General features: G+C 43.1%; 1 protein-coding gene across 2 annotated transcripts; it reads left to right on the forward strand.

The window, feature by feature from the left end:
• Positions 1-843: 843 nt before the first annotated feature.
• On the forward strand, positions 844-8,480 carry amotl2b (angiomotin like 2b). 2 transcript variants are annotated; one of them, XM_047589701.1, is made up of 11 exons: positions 844-1,010; positions 1,511-2,319; positions 2,795-2,963; positions 4,273-4,417; positions 4,545-4,634; positions 5,259-5,554; positions 5,665-5,840; positions 5,959-6,060; positions 6,199-6,395; positions 6,530-6,661; positions 7,143-8,480. In XM_047589701.1, the coding sequence occupies exons 2-11, from the start codon at positions 1,610-1,612 to the stop codon at positions 7,226-7,228; spliced, it is 2,103 nt and encodes a 700-aa protein (XP_047445657.1). In that variant the 5' UTR covers positions 844-1,010; positions 1,511-1,609; the 3' UTR covers positions 7,229-8,480. The 2 variants fall into 2 exon arrangements, with proteins under 2 accessions (XP_047445657.1, XP_047445658.1); XM_047589702.1 differs by having other exon boundaries at positions 6,007-6,060.
• The last annotated feature ends 14,703 nt before the right edge of the window (positions 8,481-23,183 follow it).

The following is a 23,183-nucleotide window of genomic DNA, read 5'->3' on the forward strand; positions in this document are numbered from 1 at the left end:
CTGTGTCAGACTGGAGAAAACTTCTCTAAACAGAGGAGGTGGACTGGGCTAGAATCTGCCACCCCTCGACACTGGAGCCTCTCACTGACGATGGCTTCATTAGAGCACCAGAATTAATTGCACCAGCATGTGGTTCTCACAGAAACAAGTCAAGCAAATGCAGGTATTATAAGCAGACTTATGAATAACATTTAGTTGTTGTATGGGATGTATTGTATGTTGTAACCTAGACAGCAAAAACGACCCTCAGAAAGCCTTTAGGACAATATCTGAATTATATATTAGTCTTTTATTCTGGGCTCATTAACAAAAAATAATGAATCAATAAATGTATATCTGAGATAATTTGGCTCAGGATCTTATTGATCCTACATGATGTTAGGATGCACATAGGTAGGTGTTTGAATGCACAACTTACTAAATGAGTACTTTTACAATGTATTATGGCTTCTCAACTAAATTAAATGATCTGAATATTTCACGCACCACTTTAGCGGACACACAACACGACACTAACACTGCAAACACCAGTGCTGCTACTGGAAAGCCTCTTAGGAGGAAGCTTTTGCTCCAGAAAGGGAAACAAATATCCTCCCCTTTCTCTAAATTTAAAGGCTGCAGTTTATTTAAAGACGTTCTCTCTTTGAGCTTTGTGAAACAAATTCCCCTTCCTAAAGGCTTCTTTTTCACTCCTCATTGGTAATAATAAAGCGCACTGCAGCGTCCCTCCTCCCCTCCTCCCGTGTGGTTTTACGCTTTTGATCCCCGAGGGACCTCGCGTTTTACATTCCTGACATTCCGACCTCAGTCCCTCCTCGGTTACTTATTATCGCCGCCTGCTCTCTCCACAATCATTTCACAGCAAGAGAGGAGCGCGGCAGCTCGTCCGGGGGGGAAGGACGATGAGACACGTTTGACTCTAAAAAAGCCCGTCGGAAATAGTGGAACTACTCTGAATTTTTTACTTCGACGCCGAGGACAGCGTTTCGTTACGATGAAAGCGTGAGCTGGTAAGAAGAGCGCCTCTGTTTCTGAGTCTGCCACGAGAGAAAGGACGGAATGAAACGAACAGGAATAAAGTAGCCGCTTTGTAGCTTGGGGTTTAAACCTTTGAGAGCGGCATGTGTTGTGACGGAATTCAATGTTCTTTTTTGTTTGTTTTTGTACAAACTTTTTAAATAAGACAGTTGCGCTTTAAGACTGAAGTTATGACCGAAGCTATTTTACAACGCCGTTTTGTGCGCTTTTGCTCCCCCGTGAGAGTGGAATTTTGGGCGCATGCATTTTTTCCTTTTTTGCCTGCCGTAGAAAATGTCTCCACATCAGTGTGTTGTCGCTGTTGCTCCCGTGGAGTCATGCCTGCACTGTTTTCATATAATATTATTGTTTTTCCAAGCGGGGAAAATTGTTTAAGTGGCATTAAAGTGTAAAACTGACTTGTCTGTACGTCACTGTTGTTAACTGTGAGTGTCTAATAACCACTTTATTTTCTCATAACTTTGTCTTCCAGGTTCATAGCTGATTTATTGAAGTACCTTCACACTGAGGAAAAAAAACAACAAAAAACTCAACTGATCTCTCTAGAGAATAACTTCGTTCACAAAGCAGCATGTCGTCCACTGAAGAGCCGTCTGGCACGGTCCTGCACCGGCTCATCCAGGAGCAGCTACGCTTTGGAAACCCTACAGACACCCGCACCTTATTAGCCATCCAGCAGCAGGCCCTGCGCGGAGGCAGTGGAAGCAACAGTGGGCCCAGCAGTGGAGGCGAGATGGGCAGGAGCCCGCGGTCTTCTTTGGAGAGCCTCACCCAGGAGGACCCTCTGTTCCCTCAGCTTTCTGCGAGGCAGGAGCCCCAGGGCCAGGAGCACCAGGGAGACTACCTCCACTCGGAGAGTGGCTACCAGCTACACGGGGAGAAGCTGCCGACCTACGAGCAGGCCAAGGCGCATTCTCAGTATGCTTCTCACTGGGCGCCCACGGGCCCCATCAGGCAGCTCCACGATGGGGACTTGCTGCACGATGGGGTCTTCCACGAGGAGGCAGATCTAATGGAGCAGAAGTGCAGCCACGTGCGGTCGCTCAGCGAGCATCGCATGCAGATATCCCTGGAGAGGAACGATGCGGCGGCTAAAGCCGAGGCCATCAAGATCACCTCTCACAGCTACCCCGAGCTGCCTTACTACGCTCCGCCAAGCCTCCAAAACACGGGGCCAAGCATGGACAAACGCAACCCACCCCCAGAGTACTCGGCGCCCATCCAGAGCCAAGGATTTATCCCTCAACAGGTCCAGGAGCCAGTGCAGGCCCAGCAACACAGGTAACGGAAGGAATTTGGTTGGCATGACCTTACCTGTGACCTGTTGTGCATGTTTTTCAAACTACCATAACGTCATAGTGTGTGGCGTGATTTTTTTTTTTTTTTTTTTTTTTTTTTACGAGAGCCCGCCCAGTACTCGCATTGTGTTTCACATGCATAAACACATACTTATTGGTGTGAGTCATAACGTAGCCTGCATACCGATTCTTATATCTTCTTTGAAACACTTAGAGGAGAACAAGTCCAGCCCTGTAGGTGTTTGTAATGTTTGACATACTGCAACAAGATAGTTTCGCATGCTTGCGCCGCCTGGGATGCTTTTAGAAAAGTATGTTCCTCATTTAGCATTTTTACATTCTGTAAAACCACTGGAGTCAGTGATAAAGCGACGGGGTGATATTTCATATGCTATGTCTGGGTCGGACTGTTTAATTTGAGCTTGAGCGACATTCACTAAATATTGTCTCCCTCGTAGGTATGTCCAGTCTGGTCAGCCCGCTGAACTTCCTTGCTACAATGCATTAATGAGCCTGCCACCTGCTGGCTTGGAGGAGCCCAACCAGGTTGAGCTGCTGCTTATTGAGAACGAGAGGCTGAGGCAAGAGCTGGAATCGCACAGGGAGAAGACTGGCCGCATTCATAAGGTAAGACAGGTGATAAGATGGGAGAAAATTCCTTGATTTTCAACTCCATACACGACTCCATTCTCTGTCAAACAAAACAAAATGCCAGTCCTGGTAGGAAGGTAATTGGCAACCACTAACAACAGTCAAATCAGTTTTTACAATCAGAAGAAAGTAGTTTTTCCTAAGGAACGCTCTAGACAACAACCTCCGTCCCAGCCACCTGTCTCTGAAACACAACCCCAGTGAACAGTTGCTGCCCTGACATCCAACCCCAGACACACTCCCTCATCTGGATGGACAGATGAGATCAGCAGCTGCTACCTTTCGTGCCACAGAGGCACAAACAGAGGTCACAGCCTGCTACTGTGTTTACACACTCCTCTCACTGTCTGACCTAGTGGGGGCCGGAAAGACGCCATAGATTTTCAGAGCAATCTGGGGCTTGTCACACAGCGGTCGATTGAGTCGTGGCCCCCGACGTGGCTAATTGGAGGCGGGGTGAGGGCCTAAAGCAGGTGCTGTGTCTTTAAAAAAAACAGCAATTTTTGTTTTCCACACCGTACTCCTCCCCCTGTTTTTTTTTGTTTTGTTTTTTTCCCGCTTTTTGTGATTGACCCTCTAACAAGGGGAGTCACTGAAGTGATACATTTTATTAGTCGGCGTGGTGGAAACGGCTTCGGCGACATTTGACACCTCAGCCAATCTGTGCAAAAATCTACTGCTGCAGTTATGTCACATGGCCCTCGCCTTGTCTCAGCCTTAAAGAATGATAATTGCCAGGGTTGGAAAGTTTTCTTCGTTGGGCCACAGCCCTGGGTAAACATGCCTTTGTGACTGCTGTAATGGTGGGTGTCTCTTTGCCGTTTCCACAACCCAGGCACAGGCATGCACACCTTCCCTCTGCTGGCCGCCTTCCCAAACCTGCTTGTGTGTGTGTGTGTGTGTGTGTGTCTTGTGTTTTGTATTTGCGCACTTACACACCTGGAACTGGAGCTATCAGCCCTCAGGAATGTAGATATAAATCAGCCTCACAGGGAGTGGTGCAGGCTTGAATTCCTTCTCAGAATTATACCTCACACACAAAGACACACACACACACACACACACACACACACACACACACACACACACACACACACACACACTGAGTGTACTGTTAACACATAGTTGCACATGTACCCATATGTATATCTATGTACTGTAACAACATGAAGCACATTCCAGCTCCTCTCTGCTATTTTGAAGTAGGTTAACCATAAATTCCTCTTCTCTACCTTCTCCTCTCTTTCTCCCCCTCTCCCCCCCTCCCTTTTTTCCCCCCTTTCAGCTGGAGCAGGAGATCCAGCGTATTTCGGAGGCCTATGAGACGCTGATGCAGGGCAGCAGTAAGAGAGAAAACTTGGAGCAGACACTGAGGAGGAGGTTGGTGGCCGAGATCAGGAGGCTGCAGGATTTCAACAGAGACCTAAGAGGTACAGACGCACAACAATAACACCACAAAGAAGCAGCCCACAATAATAATAAAAATAGCAACTTCTGTATTATAAACTGTAATTTATTTCTATTTTAAGTGTAATTTTAATCCTCTGCCGCACACAGAAAACTTGGAAAACGCCAGAACACATGTTGCAAAAGAAGTGGAGGCCGCCGACCATAACCAGCACATCATGGCAAAGCTCCTCGAACAAAGTAAGCATGCCATGTTGTTCGGCTAGTTTCCTCTTTTCTGCTCTCCATGTTACATCCTCCTCCTGACTGGGCTGGATTGCAGCATAGCATGGGGCCCTTGCATGCAGGAATTTCACTTGCATAACCTCGGCTTATTTGGTAAGAAGGCTTAATAATAGGGAACTCAATCCGGGGACCTCTTTGCAAAAGAAAACGAGCCACTTTCTAAATCACGCAGCAGCGGTAGAATTAGGAGAAATGAGCCCCCCCTCCACCCCAGCCGCCCCACCTGTTGTAAGTGTGATTTATGTTGTCTGTTTAAGGAAGTGGGCTCAAGCAGAGTGGTGGTGTTTGTATGGCCTTGATGTGGAATGCTATGTGGGTCAAAGGGATAGGGCAGCTTTCTCCCCCTTCCTCCTCCTTCTTCCTCTCAGCATTCCACGAGTGCTTCGCTAAATGAAGAACACTGGCCACCATGTAGCAGCTCTGGTACTTATTACTGGGGGCCGGACTCAGGAGAGAGTAATTGTGGAAACCTAATAGACGCTTCCACCTGTTATGAGGAAGGACCTCGTCGCAGTTACGACGTGATTTCAGTCCCCTAACATGCACCTTAACCTTTGCCTTTTCGTTCTTTTCCTCCAGACGAGGAGCAGAACTTCGAGCGGGAGCGCGTGGAGCGGGAGCTGCAGCGGCTGCGATCCACGGCCGAGGAGCAGGGCCTCCGGGCCATGCGGCTCGAGGAGGCCCTGGACGCGGCCCGGGGACGGGGCCGCCAGCTCGAGGAGGAGCTGAGGAGGAAGAGGGCTTACGTGGAGAAAGTGGAGAGGCTTCAGAGCGCGCTGGCTCAGCTGCAGTCCACCTGTGAGAAGAGGGAGAGCCTGGAGATGAAGCTGAGGACGCGGCTAGAGCAGGAGCTGAGGAGTCTGAGGGCGCAACAGGTAAACGCCGGGAAAGCTATGATGCTGCTGGTTAATAAAAAAAAAATATATATATATATTATTTTTTTTTTTTTGCCACATTTTAAATCCTCTCTCTGTTTTTACCTCAGAGGCAGTCTCAGCCACCAGGAGTGACCATGAGCTCTCTCCAAGAGCGCCTACGTGAGCGCGAGGAGCGAATCCTGGCCCTCGAAGCCGACATGGTTCGCTGGGAGCAGAAGTACCTGGAGGAGAGCACTATGAGGCAGTTTGCCATGGAGGTGGCTGCCACTGCTGCCGCTCAGAGGTAAAGACGGATGAGATTTAACTCTTACTCGATGCTCACTGGGACATCATGTGCATAGATATCTTCCACTTAATTTGAATTAGAATTAAGCCCAGGACAATGGCTTTGTCTTTTACAGAGACACCACCATCATTAACCACTCACCCTGCCACTCCTCTAACAACAGTTTCAATGAGGACCTGCCCGCTGCTGACTACAGGAATCAGGAGATGGAAAACAGGTGAACTTTCCACAACCTTCCCCTTTTTTTTTAAATTTTATTTTCAGTGAAATATATTTAGAAAAGGCCGAAGTCGTCCTTCTGTTTGGTTATCTGCTTCCTGCTGACGTGTCCTCCTCTGCTTCTGCTCTGCATCAGGATCCGCGCTCTGTACGCTCAGATCTTGGAAAAAGATGCCGTGATCAAGATCCTCAACCAGCGGCTGCACCAGGATCAGGGCCGGAAGGATGAGAAAAGCCCCCGAACGAACCTCCTGAACACGGCCGGGTCGCCTCTCCGACCGGCCTCCTCCACTCCCTCCATCAGCAACACCATGAGCAACGCTAAGAGCCGAGGTGAGCAGCGTAATGTTCCCTCCTTCAATAATTGATGTTTGCTCCTCGGGGCGAAGCAGCCTGCTTGTGTGCCTTACGCTGCGGTTGAGCCGAAAGTGCAGACGGTGACCGTTTTCTGTGATCCCGTCTTGTAGGTAAGAGCCTTTCGGATGATCAGACTTTGCCGAACCATCAGTTCCCCGCTCAGTCCGAACCTGGGACGCTAGAACGACAGGTGGAGGGGCCCAAGAGCAAAGAGGCAGCCAGCGCAGCTCAGCTCAACAGTGGTGAGTGATCTATGAAATATACATGAGTGGCTTTTATTAACGAGGGGCAGCGATCCAACAGTTCTCTCGGTACGAAACTTGAAAGCTAAATGTTTTCTGCACATGCAGCACGGAGCGTTCATAAACAAGCCTGCGCAGCACGCACACGCGCAGCATGAAAGTAGACTTTTCGCCTGCATGAAAAGAGCCTCGGCTTCACGGATGTTCGCATTGATTAACCACGCTGCGACTTCAGCACCCAAGCAGATACCATCTGTGCAGGTCATGGTTCATAATGTGGGCCGTGTGGAATGTGCACGGTTAGGAAATAATGCGGATCTGTTGACTGAGCACATTCACCAGAGGGGTCTGTTTGACTGTGGAAAATATCTGTTAACCTTTAGCCATCGCTAGCCGAGCTGTATCTGAGGCCACCGTTGCAGCCTTAAAACATTTATATAACCATCCGTCCCCTCTTTTGTTCTGTTTTTTTTCCTACCAGATAAGGCAGCGCCTAAGAAGTCGCTGCTAAACCCCTTCAGAGGACTGGACGAGCTGGAGTCGGAGGCGGTGGAAATCTTCATTTGAGGAACCGACATGTGGATTCTGAATGAGAAAGGAAAACAACGTCTGGGTATCTGTGCAAGAACTGAGAATGGAACAAAATGCAGGATGCAAGAATGTCGCAGAAGGCAGGAGGCCAACGACTAAAGGACCGTTTTCACTTTTTAGAGGCAGAGCTGTGCTCCAACTCGCTTCCTCTCACTGGGCTGGTCAGCTGCAGGCAGCTCGCCCAGCAGAGTGAGAAGAGATGAATCTTCTGAGGTACTTGGACAGTATTGTGGATTGTAATAGGGCAACATGTTCTCATAGAGTGTATGCCAAAATATTTATAAAGTTATAAATGCTGCTTTCCCCCCTTTATTATCCCCTTCCCCTGTCCGGTGAACTAAGAAGCTACTTATTTATCTTATCTGGTTTCCACATTCCCCAAATATTAACTTAAGCCTCATGCTCTTCTAGATAAATATTCAGTAAGAGGTTATCTATGTGACCTGCATTCCCCTCCTCTCCTAAAAAGAAAAAAAAAAAAAATGTGGATTTAATCTGAGTAATCCCATTCCCACCATACAGATGTTATCTGTTTGGAAGACTCCCCTTTGTAGTTTAAGCTGATGAGACGGAAAACACTGATTTAAAATGCTCTCGCCTGTTCACGCTTCTTCAGCCCGAGTAGCTGGTTCTGCGAAGGTGTCGAGGTGTGCATGAGCGGCGGGCAGCGTAATATAATTTAAAAGACTTTTTGGTATTTTGTGTGCCAAACTGACACAGACCTGGTGTTGTAAGTTTTTTGGGACGGTGTTGATTTATTATTTTTTTTCTTTATTATTTTCTGATGCTTTTTTTTTTTTTTTTTCGCCCCTTCTTTTCAAAGTGTGTTTGCATGTGTGATTACAGTATGCGAGTAAGTGCGTCCTGACGTGGGGATTCTGCTGGTTGGGTCACCGTCGTTGGGCGAAAAAGTTGTGTGTTTTTGTTTACTGTGAGCTTTGGACTAACAAACAGGTTAATTATTGTTATTGTTGTTATTATTATTATTATATATTTTCTACAGATGTTTGTATTGTTATTTTAGACACAATAGTGCTTTGAGCAGGATGCCAAAGAGTTTATGTGTGTTTGTCGTAATTTATGTGCCGACAATCGCGGTTTTGTCAAGCTGTACACAACCAACCAAGTGTTGACTTCAAACAGACATGTCTGTGAACAATATGAAGGTTTTTATGGTTGAATTCATGCAACATTTCATAAGGCAATAAAATATTCTAATATACATTAACTCTGTCTCTGACGTGTGAATGATTTACTTTCCGCTCACGGCGGTTGAACGTGAAGAAGAAGCCGTAAGAAAACCATAGTTTGCCCTGTCTCTTTCGCTTCTAACGTTGTCACTCTATCTCCTCTTGTCCTCTCGCAGAGAAGAGTGCTCTCATGCTTTCATGAATACCAGAGTTGCATTCTTTTGGGTTCAACTTTCTCGGGTGGCCAGCTCTCTTGTTCTCTTCTCGCCATGAAGAGCATGCTTGACATAGATCGCATTCTCGCAGGGACACGTAGCCCCTTATGTGACAAAGACAAGTTTCTCCGAGATTAGCCGCTAATGCCATCTGAAATTCCTATGCACCTTCGCCACCATTCCTAGATGCTTTTATTGCCTCCGTTTAAACTCGCACCCGGAGGTGTTTATGGACTATTTCAGGACCCTGGAGATGAAGATTAGAGAATGGAGCTCTCTGTTGTTTGAGGTATCTTGTTCCCAAACAGATCCACACACACACACACAAACACACAACTGAGCCACAGATATCGACTTGTACCCGTTCGAAGCAGCTGAGCAACACGCACAAAGAGATTTCACAATGCAGCAGGAATGACAAGGACAATGAATGCTATGGTGTCATCAGTGTCCATTCACGTGCTTCAACAGTCATCCTCTGCGGTTCGTTAAAAATAAAAGGCATCACAACAGCTCCAGGACACACCCGCCTTAATCTCCGCATATTTCTGACAATACAGGCTGCTCTGGTTTGATGACAATATCTTAGCATGCAGCATTTTCCTGAAGTAGTTTGGATTTTTTAACATGATGGTCTCAAATACACTCCCAGTGACCCCAAAAGCGACGCAGCCGGAGTCATGAAGAAATATCTTCACCTACAAAAACAAGGGGTCCTGCAGCACATAGTTTGACCTCTATATCACAGAGTCAGTTCACCAATAAATAAAGAGACAGAAGTCAGTGGGACGGACTAAATCCCTGTGGAAAATTCTCCAAAATGCTGGAACAAACTACCTGCCAACTAGGCCTATGTTCAAAAAGTGTGCACAAGTGTATCTGGGACAACTGGTGCTGTTAAAGGAGGAGGGTTGCACATAAAAAGTGATCTAATTTATCTTCTTCTGCACCAGTACGAAATAAAAAGTATTCCATATTTTTGAAGGGCTTAAAGTTTTGTATGATACTGTATATACATTCACTGACCACTTTATTAGGTACACCTTGCTAGTAAAAGATTGGACCCGCTTTTGCCTTCAGAACGGCCTTAATTCTTCGTAACATACTTTCATCAAGGTGCTGGAAACATTCCTCAGAGATTTTGATCCATATTGACATGATATCATCACACAGTTGCTGCAGATTTATTGGCTGTACATCTATGATGAGAATTTCCTGTTCAACCACATCACAAAGGTGCTCTATTAGACTGAGATCTGGTGACTGTGGAGGCCATTTGAGTACAGCGAACTCAGTGTCATGTTCCAGAAACCAGTTTGAGATGATATGAGCTTTGTGACATGGTGCATTATCCTGCTGGAAGTAGCCGTCAGAGGATGGGTACACTCTGGTCATAAAGGGATGGACATGGTCAGCAACAATACTCAGATAGGCTGTGGCATTTAAACCATGCTTAGTTTGTACTAAGGGGCCCAAAGTGTGCCAAGAAAATATCCTCCACACCATTACACCACCACCACCAGCCTGAACCGTTGATACAAGATCGGATGGATCCATGATTTCATGTTGTTTACGCCAAATTCTGACCCTGACATATGAATGTCGCAGCTGAAATCGAGACTTTGTTGAGCCTGTGTGAACTGTAGTCTCAGTTTCTGGTTCTTAGCTGACAGGAGTGGCACCCAGTTTGGTCTTCTGCTGCTGTAGCCCATCTTCTTCAAGGTTGGACGTGTTGGGGGTTCAGAGATGGTATTCTGCATTCCTTGGTTGTAAAGAGTGGTCAGTTTGAAATTCAGCAAGTTGTCTTGGTCACCTTTGCATGCACTAAATGCATTGAATTGCGACCATGTGATTGGCTGATTAGCTATTATTAAGTAATTGAACAGGTGAATCTAATAAAGGTCAGTGAGTGTATGGAACACTAGTAGGAACACTATTTTGAAAGGAAAATTCCTTTGACTGCTTATTTCTAGAGAAGAGCTGCAGGTGATCTGGCTCAAATGTACGTCAATTTACTTTCAAAAACCCTAGCACAACAGATCATTGAATAGAAATGACTCCTTAACAACAGTCTGTTTGTCTTTCGCAACCTGGTATGAAGTGCGTCTTATGAGAAAGTGTTACTGATGCAATTTATTCTATCTATACTCTGTTGGGAAAAGAAACATATCATGACAGACTTATTTCCATCTCTGTATCTGCTCACCGACTTTCCCTTGTATCACGTGGCTACAGCAGAGCATTCCACTCCCCCCCCCAGAAAAACTTGATATCTGGAAGTGACGCTTCTCTCTCTCCAAGGACATGTTGCGCAGATGATGACCTTCATGTGGCGAGTACAAATCAAATGATGGTTTTGTCTCTAAGGACTGTTAAAGCACCACACGACACTGAGGCGCTATCAACCTCCTTGAGATCGGAGAAATATTATTGAGAAATCTGTTAGATGACGAGAGCTACAAGGATTAAAACAATGCCACTGTAAATTGGCACTCCTTTGAAATCTGCACATGTTCGGTTCACTTCTCAAAGTAAGCACAACATAGTGTGAGAAAAGCAATAAGCGTGCTTCAAAAAGGGCTTTCTAAGGACTAAGAAAATAACCCGGGATTATCTGGACTTGTGCTTAAAGACTAATCGTTTTCAGCAGAAAGGCTGGGATTCAGTCTGTGGTGAGGAGTCAGAAATGTGTTGTTAAAGAGGGATGGGTAGCCAAAAACATGAGATTAAGCTGCATCATGAGATGCATTTTTATAACTTACGTGAAACAAAGGTCTTTTTTTTACCGTTCTTTGATGTGTTTCTCACATGTCGACCAACCATGTGGAAATCCAGGACTACCTCTTTAGAGTACTGCTTGAAGGGAGTTTCAATTCTTCTATTGTATATAACGCAACTGTGAACTCTAAACAAACACATCCACCCTTTATTCCCACACACAACTGAACAAAGTCAAAAAGCATCCTGCCATTATGTTTGATAATTGGATGGGAAAAATGTTAAAACACCTAAGCAAGCCTGGACTTGGACAGAGAGGATATGAGCGGGTGAGATAGCGCAGATGCTTTTGACAGAAAGGCTTGTATGGGAAAACACAGAGCAGGAACTGGTGGTATGCGATGCCATCAATCTTATTTATGAACTGAGAGCTCTTATCTGGCGCACTGACTGACAACATTGTGAATACTCGCCAACATTCCTCTGTGAATGTGAAAGGCAGCTGACATGTTTCGACTGCGGCTTTAGCTATTTTCCCAGAATTGGTATGACGGAGGAGGATTGAATGTAAATGCGAGTCAGGGGTGAAATTCCTCTTGTCTGAAACATCCAAGGAAAGTTAATTTTCGACACTTTTTGGACCACGTTTGCCTCCTTTCTCTGGCTCGGCCACATGGGAACATCACATTGAACTGCACTGGGGGATTAAAAAAAAAAAAGGTTTTGGTGGTGCATAAACAGATCCGCCGTGTGGAAATGATCTTTTCACACAGCGTGTTTGTGTTGGGTTTAAGGTCCTGTCCTGTTTATGGTTTAAATGCACATTCCTAATAAGCATCAGCCTTTGAAATTTCAACACTTGCAGCAAATATACTGACGATGAATGATGATAGCCTTGACTCGCATTGGCATTGGAAATTTACAAATCTTCATTCTTTAAACCTAATAAACAAACACTCGTTAGGCAAGGAAAACTGTAATTGAATTCACAACGCACACGACAAACATATAATAGCTACCGTGTACATATCACAGGCATGTGCCCAAGAGAACACAAGAATAGGAATTAATTATGAGGCAATGTGTTGAGAAGCTGACTGACTGGCCTCCTCCTCCTCAGGGCAGATATTTGCTGCACTGTTCCAACTAGACACATGAAATGACTTGTTGAAGCAGAGGCCTTTTTTTTTTTACTTCTACCATTAAAGCCTTGGCATGTTTCTGGATATTGTAAACCCATGCGGCAAGCACAGAGAGACATCAACTTGGCTCGTGTGCTTAAAAGCGCACAGGTGATCCTGAACCCGTGTTTCAGTGTGTGTTGCAGACTAATCAGCATCAGGAGATATGATTTTGGTTTTGGAAGTGGCCCAAAGGTCAATTTATTATTAAAGGCATTTTGGAGTTCTTGATATTTATCCGTCAAAAATGCTCCTCAGAGATGGACGAGAAGGCTTGATGTGTCACTGTGTCATCAACGGCTTTCAATTGTTGTGGACAATGAGACCAATTAAATGCTTAAAAGAGAGAGATCAGTGACTGTTGGGGATTATTTACATACACACAAATCCCCAGGAACACAAAGCATGAGGCGTGTACTGTAGTTACAGTACCTGCTCCACCTCCTGGAAAATATGCGTTCTTTAACTTGTGAGGGATTAGACCTGTTAACTACACACCCACCCACCCACACAAGTCAATTCACTTGAACAGTACATTTGACAGGTTGTCTGATATATTTTAAATATTTGTGGCAACTGAGTGTTAAACTGTTACAACTGCATCTACAGTTCAAAGAGTATATCTTTCCCAAATTGATAAGAAAGAGTCTTTATCTCTAAAGAAATGCATTTCCCACCTGAGTCTCACCACACGCTGAGAACTACTGGCAGCAGTCATACGATCCCAGTCTCACATTTGTAGCTGAACAGTACCACCTGCTGGTGTTTCCACAGGCACACAGGTCAGCACACATTTGTTATCACTATTGAAAGTTTTCTCAAGGACTAAAATGTTCCCTATGTGCTCCAATGCATTCCCAAAATAAAAAATGATAAGGCACTGTTAATCTATAGCCGTTAACAGAGCTGAACATACACTGGGTGGCCCTTGTTAGTGTTAAAAATGAGTCAATGTTTATTTAGAAAGCAGCACCGGAACAAACTGTAAAGATCAAGATATAGTACACACACATGTACACGATTATATACATGCGTATGCATGTGTATACAAGCGTATGCGCGTGTGTGCACACTCCTTATTCTTTAGTGTTTTAGAACTAAATGTGGGGAAAATTGCCTTCCATCACTAGTGAGCTCCCTTTGATTTTTTTTTTTTTTCAACTGACGGTAATGCAGAATGGGTGATGGAAAATAGGACTGAAGTAAGTCTAATGGGAATTTCTAAGCTTTTTTTTTTTTTTTTTATTGTGCATAGGTCATCAATTGTGGCCACACTTGTGAAAGGTATGGGACTCTGATTTTATTTTATTTTGTTTTTCTAAGTAGAATTGAAGATAAATAAAGACAAAATAGATTCATGAGATTTATTCATTTATGATTTATTTGTAAATCTGTTGTGTTTCCACAGGGTGGTGGACCACATTTAGGTTTAACATGACACAGATGTCCAGTTTGTTGTAAACTTAACTTATTTGCACTAAAACCAAGGTACTCATTTGTAGCTGTCGTTATTAATAGGTTGATACCTATTGGGGTGGGAGGAAACCGGAGTACCCGGAGAAAACCCGGCAGACACAGGGAGAACATATAAATTCCACAAAGAAAAGCTCATCTCATCTCATCTCATCTCATCTCATCTCATCTCATCTCATCTCATCTCCTACTGCCGCTTACCCTCCCAGATGTCTTCAGGAGAGAGGAGGGGTATGCCCTGGACAGGTCGCCAGTCTATCAGCTACACCTACAGCCAATTTAGAATCACCAATTAACCTAAGAATGATCTTTGGAGGGTGGGAGAAAACTGGAGTACCCAGAGAAAACCCACACAGACACAGGGAGAACATGCAAACTCCACCAAGTCGGACTTGAGCCTGGACCTTCTCGCTTGGAGGAATCCGTGCTAACCACAACACCATTGTGCCGCTCTATTTATTGTATCCTTTTTTTTTTTCTTCATCTTATCTCATCTTGGGTTGGAAGGAAACCGGAGTACCCGGAGAAAACCCACACCGACACGGGGAGAACATGCAAACTCCACCAAGTCGGACTTGAGCCTGGACCTTCTCGCTTGGAGGAATCCGTGCTAACCACCACACCACTGTGCCGCTCTATTTATTGTATCCTTTTTTTTTTCTTCATCTTATCTCATCTTGGGTTGGAAGGAAACTGGAGTACCCAGAGAAAACCCACACAGACACAGGGAGAACATGCAAACTCCACCGAGTCGGACTTGAGCCTGGACCTTCTCGCTTGGAGGAATCCGTGCTAACCACCACACCACTGTGCCGCTCTATTTATTGTATCCTTTTTTTTCTTTCTTCATCTTATCTCATCTTGGGTCGGGAGGAAACCGGAGTACCCGGAGAAAACCCACACAGACACAGGGAGAACATGCAAACTCCACCGAGTCGGACTTGAGCCTGGACCTTCTCGCTTGGAGGAATCCGTGCTAACCACCACACCACTGTGCCGCTCTATTTATTGTATCCTTTTTTTTCTTTCTTCATCTTATCTCATCTTGGGTCGGGAGGAAACCGGAGTACCCGGAGAAAACCCACACAGGGAAAACATGCAAACTCCACCAAGTCGGACTTGAGCCTGGACCTACTCACTTGGAGGAATCCGTGCTAACCACCACACCACTGTGCCGCTCTATTTATTCTATCCCTTTTTTTTTTCTTCATCTTATCTCATCTTGGGTTGGGAGGAAACCGGAGTACCCGGAGAAAACCCACACAGGGAGAACATGCAAACCAGACCAGGCAGAAAAGCTATCCATCCATCCATCCATCCGTCTGTCTGTCCATCTGTCAGAAGCCTCTCAAAGTTGTTCAGTTACCTGTTCTGCTCCTGACCTTTGCTCCTTGGAGCTCCTCAGTCAAATATTCTACCTGGTTCCAGAGAGTCTTATTTTTACTTTGCTCTGATTCTAGGCTTGCATAGAGCTGAGAAATGTGCTCCTTTTGAAAAAGACTGATCTCCTCTACTCTTTGGAGTTGAGCATTCATCTCATTGGCATCTTTGAGTTGGGCTTCCAGCTCTCTCGTTTGTTCAACTTGATGTTGAAATGCTATTCTCAATGTCTGCTCTTCTTCCAAATGCTTTTCTCTCTCTTTGTGGAACAGACTTTTGTGCTCCTCAGAGTGGGCATTTGCTCTTTCAAGCTTATTTGTTAAATCCTTTAACCTGATCCACAGTGACTGGTTTTCATTCTCCTTTGTTTCTAGTTTTGCAGAAAGGTGAGAGACCTGTTCGTCCTGCAAGAAAATGGTCTCCTCTGCTTTATGTACTTGAGCCTCAAGCTGTTTGAGCTGGTCCTCCAATTTTTTCAACTGTTTAACTTGTTGTTGAAATTTGATCCGCAATGATTTCTCTTTTAAATATTTAGCCCCCTGCTCCTCTAAGTAGACCCTTGCTCCATGGAGCTCCTTGCTCAAATATTCTACCTGGTTCCCGAGAGTCTCATTTTTACTTTGCTCTGATTCTAGGTTTGCACAGAGCTGAGAAATGTGTTCCTCCTGAAAGACATCGATCTCCTTTAGTCTTTGGAGTTGAGTATTCATGTTCTTGGCAAATTTAAGCAGAGCCTCCAGCTCTCTTGTTTGTTTGATCTGCATTGCTTGCTCTTTTAAATATTTAGCCCTCTGCTCCTCTGAGAAGACCTTTGCTCCATGGAGCTCCTCGGTCAAATATTCTACCTGGTTCCAGAGAGTCTTGTTTTTACTTTGCTCTGATTCTAGGTTTACATAGAGCTGAGAAATGTGTTCCTTGTCAAAGAGACTGGTCTCCTCTACTCCTTGAAGTTGAGCATTTATCTCCTTTGCATCTTCGAGTTGGGCTCCCAGCTCTCTCGTTTCTTCAGTTTGTTGTTGAAGTCTGATTCTCAATGTTTGCTCTTTTTCTCTCTCTTTGTGGAACAGAATTTTCTGCTCCTCAGACTGGACATTTGCTCTTTCAAGCTTGTCTGTTAAATCCTCTACTTGGATACAGAGTGACTGGTTTTCATGCTCCTTTGATTCCAGTTCTGCAGCAAGCTGACAGATCTGTTCGTCCTGTAAGAAAAGGGTCTCTTCTACCTTTTGGAGCTCAGCCTCAAGCTCCTCAACATTTTTGAGTTGGGCCTCCAATGTCTTTGTTTGTTCAACTTGTAGCTGAAGTTTGATTTCCAATGATTTCTCTTTTTCCAGATAATTTCTTCTATCTTTGTGGAACAGTCTTTTCTGCTCCTCTGAGAAGACCTTTGTTTCGTGCAGCTCATTGGTCAAATATTCTACCTGGGCCCAGAGAGTCTCGTTTTCACTTTGCTCTGATTGTAGGTTTGCAGAGAGCTGAGAAATTTGTTCCTTCTGAAAGAGACTTGTCTCCTCTACTCTTTGGAGTTGACAATTCATCTCCTTGGCACCTTTGAGTTGGGCTTCAAGCTCTCTCGTTTGTACAGTTTGTTGTTGAAGTCTGATTCTCAATGTTTGCTCTTCTTCCAGACATTTTTCTCTCTCTTTGTGGAACAGAATTTTCTGCTCCTCAGACTGGACATTTGCTCTTTCAAGCTTGTCTGTTAAATCTTCTACTTGGATACAGAGTGACTGGTTTTCATTCTCCTTTGATTCCAGTTCTGCAGCAAGCTGACAGATCTGTTCGTCCTGCAAGAAAAGGGTCTCTTCTACCATTTGGAGCTCAACCTCAAGCTCCTCAACATTTTTGAGTTGGGCCTCCAATGTCTTTGTTTGTTCAACTTGTAGCTGAAGTTTGATTTCCAATGATTTCTCTTTTTCCAGATAATTTCTTCTATCTTTGTGGAACAGTCTTTTCTGCTCCTCTGAGAAGACCTTTGTTTCGTGCAGCTCATTGGTCAAATATTCTACCTGGGCCCAGAGAGTCTCGTTTTCACTTTGCTCTGATTGTAGGTTTGCAGAGAGCTGAGAAATGTGTTCCTTCTGAGAGAGACTGGTCTCCTCTACTCTTTGGAGTTGAGCATTCATCTCCTTGGCACCTTTGAGTTGGGCAGCCAGGTTCTTTGTTTCGTCAACTTGTTGTTGAAGTGTGTTTCTCAATGTTTGCTCTTCTTCCAGATGTTTTTCTCTCTGTTTGTGGAACAGACTTTTTTGGTCCTCAGAGTGGACATTTGCTCTTTCAAGCTTGTCTGTTAAATCATCTACTTGGATACAGAGTGACTGGTTTTCATTCTCCTTCGATTCCACTTTTGCATAAAGCTGAGAGACCTGTTCTTCCTGCAAAAAAATGGTCTCCTCTGCTATTTGGAGCTTAGCCTCAAGCTCCTGGATATGTCTGAGTTGGGCGTCCTTTTCATTCCAGCCAAAAATATTGCGGAACAGCTTCCTGGCCCAGTTGTTAATGCCCAGGACGGATAGGAATAGTTTTACAGACATAGCTTACCTTTTCTTGAAGATATTCTCAATAGTTATTCACTTGTTCACAAAAAAACGCAACTGAACTCACCTGAACTCAACTCAATTCAATTGAACTGAACTCGTCTGAAGTAAATTCAACTAAACAGGAACTACCTATTTATCTAAATTATGTCATGGAATTCTGCCTTTGATCTTTCATGAATTGTGCCTTTGATCTTCCATGGATTGTGCCTTTGATGTGCCTTTGATCTTTCATGCCACATGGCATCAAAAGTCACATGATGACATCATGATGATGACATCATCGTGATGACATCATGATGATGTCATCACGTGGTAAAATCATTACAGGCCACACCCACCTCATCCAGGTCAACAACACTGATTTTTTTTCCATTGTTTGTTTTATCAAGTTGACATGGTCCCTGCCTGTCTGTCAGTTGTCACATATACAGATTTTCCTGTGCTGTCACTCGTCCGCCATTGGACACCCATCCCCTTTGATGGACCACTGTCTGATTGGTTGGGGGAATTATTTAACTATCGCACCATCACTGGTATAGAATGCTAACAGTCTGGCCAGGGCTAGTATAGTAGTACAGGCATCACCAAATGGCGGACCCCAGTCCGGACACGGACCCAGTGATGGTTATTCTTGGACCCGTTAAAATTCTAATATAAACCTATTAAAACCTGAATATCCGTCTGCACACACAAAGGAGCTTGTGAGTCATTCCAAAATTGGGGGACATTTTCTGTCCCTCCCCCAAAAAAGTCTTTCCATTCTACATTGATTGTGTCACTCTAACCAACGCAACCCTGTTACTCATATTATCAGAGAAATACAACTTAATTCAAAGTTTTTCTGTATTTATTAATATAACTATTCATGTCTTTGAAGCTAGCTGTAGCATGACAAAGCACATCTAGCATGTTTTACTGAAAAAAAAAAAAAAAGCTAACATTTGCATTGACTTTCAACCCAGTTACTTGCAACCCTATTATTGTAATTACATTAACAGGGTTGCATCTCATGCAGTTCCCTCAGAAGGGAGAATCCAAAATAAAATGTGTATGCATAATTTATCTTAATTTACTTGTTTTAAATGCATTACCATATTTTCCAGAATATAAACTGTAATTTTTCTTCTTTTATTGCCACCAGGTCAATGTTGTAATAACTTCCTGAAAGGAATTATTAATTTAGCATGAACGCAACTGTTTTCAAGTGTTCATATTTAGATTATTTACAATAGACATTTTTTTAAATCTGTAAATTGTTATTTAACAGCATTTCTGTGGTCCTGAGTATTTGTCACATTTATGTAATGATCTATAATCAAAATTCATGGTCCATTCAACCTTGTTACTCAGCGCAACCCTGTAACTGTAATTTCAACCCTGCTACCATATTATTATTATTAAAATAATCTGAAATGATCTTCTAAACTCATGAGTGTTTGACCTCTTGACCTTTAAGTAGTTTGAAGGATTTAATGCTTAATGGTTTTGAGCAATATTTGAAAACCAGTACTGAAATAAATTTTAAGACAGCAAATTATTATTGAAATGTTGGGTAAGCTAGACTTCAAAAGTTGCTTAAATTAAAAAAAAAAACAAGTTATTTGTAACAGGGTTGCACTAAACATAGCCCAAAACAAATATAACACGTCATAAAAAGTGTACTGTTGATGCTTGAGCTGGACGATTCAAATTATTTGATGGGTTATTACATGGTTTTCTTCAATACGTGACAGAAAAAATATAAAATGGAGGACAGATTTTTCAAAGGTTTTGATGCCAAAATTGTCCTCAAATTCTGGAATGACCCTTGTGGTATTTGAATAACATAACTCACGATGGACAAAATTGCGCTTTCTGGAAAAAAAAGCTGCCATTATGGTAATGATGATGCACCGCTGCTGTAAAAAGAAAAAGATAAATCACTCGTGCATGCGCCACTAATGTTAATAAGTCATCAATGGCCAAGCCAATCAAATCGATTGTAGTTTGATAAGTTCAGACTTATTGGTATGTTAAAAGTATAGGCTCTTACTTTGACAACACTTGAAATTTTACAATAAATGATACAGAAATGTGCGTACGTTTTTGATTTTATTTACATCAGGGTACACTACTTAAAGTGACATTACATTCGGACCTTTGCTGGGAGGAAATTTTAGTAACTGGACCTCTCTGAATTTTAATTGCATACTCCTGGTATAGTACCATATACTGTGATTTATGCTTATTGATATTGCAAAATGCCTTTAGAAGTATTTATTCATTTATTTAAAGAGAACTTAGATCTCTTTCTCTCTGGTCACTCTTGTTTTTCTTGTTCACTTTTGTTTTTCATAGAGCTGGGTCTTTACATAAGTTATTTTGCTGGTTTCGTCCTCCTTGGTTGTGGCTCCTTCCTTTTGAGCAAAAGGTTGAGCTGAGGGTTGGACATGCTTATGTTCCATGCGTAGATTTTGTATCTGAGAATTTTACCTGTAGTTTGGTTTAATTTCGGCCTAAATAATTTGTCCATATCTCAAATAACGTTTGTGGTTACCTGCCCTCAGTGGTGGGCCGTGCATTTTCCACCTAGGCCTTCAGTGCTGTACAGCTTTATTCAAAACACCTCTTAATGCGATCGTTATGCTGCCATAGAAACTATAATATCGATGCGCAACAAGGTAAGTTTTTCTTAATCTTAGAGGAAAAGATACTATGAAGAATAATTTTGTTCATGAAATTGACCCTACTGGCCTTCCCTTTCCCTTTTATGATAACCCAGCTGTTGTCTTTCTATCATCTCCAACCAGTCTGCCCATTATTCTGACCTCTCACATAGGGCTGGACAGTATACCGGTTCATACCGAATACCGGTATTTTTTTTCTCGATATGATATGAATTTTTGATATAACGGCATATCAGTGTATTTGATTACACAGTGTTTGGAACGCTGCGTCACAAGACACTGTTTAAAACCGGACTATTTTCATTGTAGGCGTCCTATCACGCATCGTGCGACTGGGTCACTGCGAGAAGTGGTGAAGATGGAAAGGCCTGTCAGAAAAATGAAGCGGCAGAACGAGAAGACTTGTGCCAAAAAAAGATACCGTGTCAGTTTTTTCAAGGAATAGGACTAGCAGTGCCTAGCTGTGTCATCGGGTGAGAGGTGGGCTACACTCTGGATAAGTCGGAATTGTATTATGACGCATTCAAGTTCTACTCACTAATTATGAGAATCAGGCGAGGGTCAATTACCTCGTCATGATGTGTTCAAATGTAGCTTTGTTATTGGTAGGAAATTTGAATAGCCTAAATACAAAAAAGTTAAATAAAGTAAAAAGACAATTTAGAATTCTGGATAGTTTACACTGGGATGGTTTTAATATTTTTATTTAAACCATAATGGTCCCTGTTTCATCATTTCATCTTGATAACATTTTTGTTTTTTTTATCTCCAAGCTGTAAATGTCCCCGGATCCAGACATCAACAGGCAGTGCTAACACAGCGCCATGCAAACCTGTTTTACTACTTGGGTGGGATTAGTCTACAATATTTATTCATCATCACCATAGAACCATAGAAATTTTGAGTATTGGGTTATTTTGGTTCTAGTGATCCACTAATGAAAGCCGTGCTTTTTATTAAAAGACATATTTGTCTGTTGCCCTGCTTCTGTCTATATCTATATAAAGGTACATTTGAAAGTTCTTGAAAGACAAAAATGGCTAAAACAAGGAACCTAACACAGGAAACGCGATACGACAAAGACACAAATTCTCAGTCAGGAATGGTACAGCAAGATTGCCAGGATGTTCATTCAGAAACCATATATGTGCAACACACATACACATTTCTGTTATAAAGTAATCACTATGGATTGATTATGGATAACTGAAACAATTTATGGTTTCATGTAACGTGTGCTGCAGTCTTACTCATGTGACCAGCAGTGAAGAAGCCCTCCATCATACATAATGAACCCCAGGTGGCTGATGGAAAGATGGCAAGCTCACCATGCGCACACGGCAATGAAAAGCAGGAAGTAAATGACAGAGAAAGCAGAGGGCAGTATGATGCCTAGGAAGAAATGATCAGAGACATATATTCAATATTAATCACAGACAGGCATTCAGACAAACAACTTGAACTTAAATGCTTGCTTCATAATCCTCAGAATTACAAATCTTAAATCCAGCTAAGATTGAGACAGTAAAGTGTTTATTTTCACTGATAATGGCTTAACACTCTGAATATAAGGTGCATCTGTTTTAACAAAAAATGTGTGACTTTCCCTAAATTTTTAACCCTTACATCATGATTTGTTAAAAGATGAGAAGCTCTTTGCTCCTTCTGACCTTATTGGAAATACAGACTTTTCTCATTCTTATCTTCTGACTATTCTCACATCTTGACCAATCACATCCGGCTAACAAAAAAAAATAAAAAAAATGAAGAAGAAGAAAAAATAAATAATCCTCCCATCAATGGGTGCCGACTCAAGTCATTCACTTCGTAGAGATGACTCTTAGGGACGATTTGTTTGCGACCGACACATCACTAATGAGAAGAAGCTACGATGGATAATCGTGATTAATAATCATAGTTACAAAACTGATCAAAATAATCGTGATCATCATTTTGGCCATAATCGTGCAGCCCTAATGCAAGCCTTCAAAACTTAGTTTCAGGCAAAGCCCTTTTTTATTACGTCTTTGATCAGAAGATTGTAGAAAGTGAGTTTCAAACTTGCCAACCAGGATTTTTTTATAATTTTGAAATATGTACATAATGATAACCAGGTATAACCAAACACCCTCAGCAATATTTAATGATGTCCTAAAAGGTAAACATTGTTACACAGAACTTACCTGCCAAAGCCAGGAGGCTGATGACCATAACCCTACCTGGTCCTGCAGGTCCTGTAGACTGTAGACAGGCTGAGGCCTTCAGACACTCAGCCAGCTGCTTGGCTCTGGTTGCTGTGGAAACCGTCTCATCGAGGTCACCTGCTAACAACGTCTCTTTCGTCGTCATCTTCATCCCCGATGTCTCTTCCACTTCATCTTCATCTCCCGGTTTCTCCTCTTCATCGTCCTCATCTTCATAAAGCGGGCAAGGAATAAAAAGAATTGTGCAGTCACTGAGTTAGCACTGTGTGGGTTCTTCTTCAGGCAGTGCAGCTGCAGCATCCGCAGAAAAATTTCCATGTATTCATGATCACATCTTAGAACTATTAGAAACTCCAAACTGGTA

The sequence above is a fragment of the Mugil cephalus genome, chromosome 7 (genome assembly GCF_022458985.1).
Source record: "Mugil cephalus isolate CIBA_MC_2020 chromosome 7, CIBA_Mcephalus_1.1, whole genome shotgun sequence".
Taxonomy (NCBI): Eukaryota; Metazoa; Chordata; class Actinopteri; order Mugiliformes; family Mugilidae; genus Mugil; species Mugil cephalus.

Excerpts from the sequence above, each read along its gene's own strand:
- amotl2b (XM_047589701.1), top strand. The coding sequence starts at position 1,610 with ATGTCGTCCACTGAAGAGCCGTCTGGCACGGTCCTGCACCGGCTCATC. Across the intron at positions 4,418-4,544 it reads TTTCAACAGAGACCTAAGAG|AAAACTTGGAAAACGCCAGA; the intron begins GTACAGACGCAC and ends TGCCGCACACAG. Across the intron at positions 4,635-5,258 it reads GGCAAAGCTCCTCGAACAAA|ACGAGGAGCAGAACTTCGAG; the intron begins GTAAGCATGCCA and ends CTTTTCCTCCAG.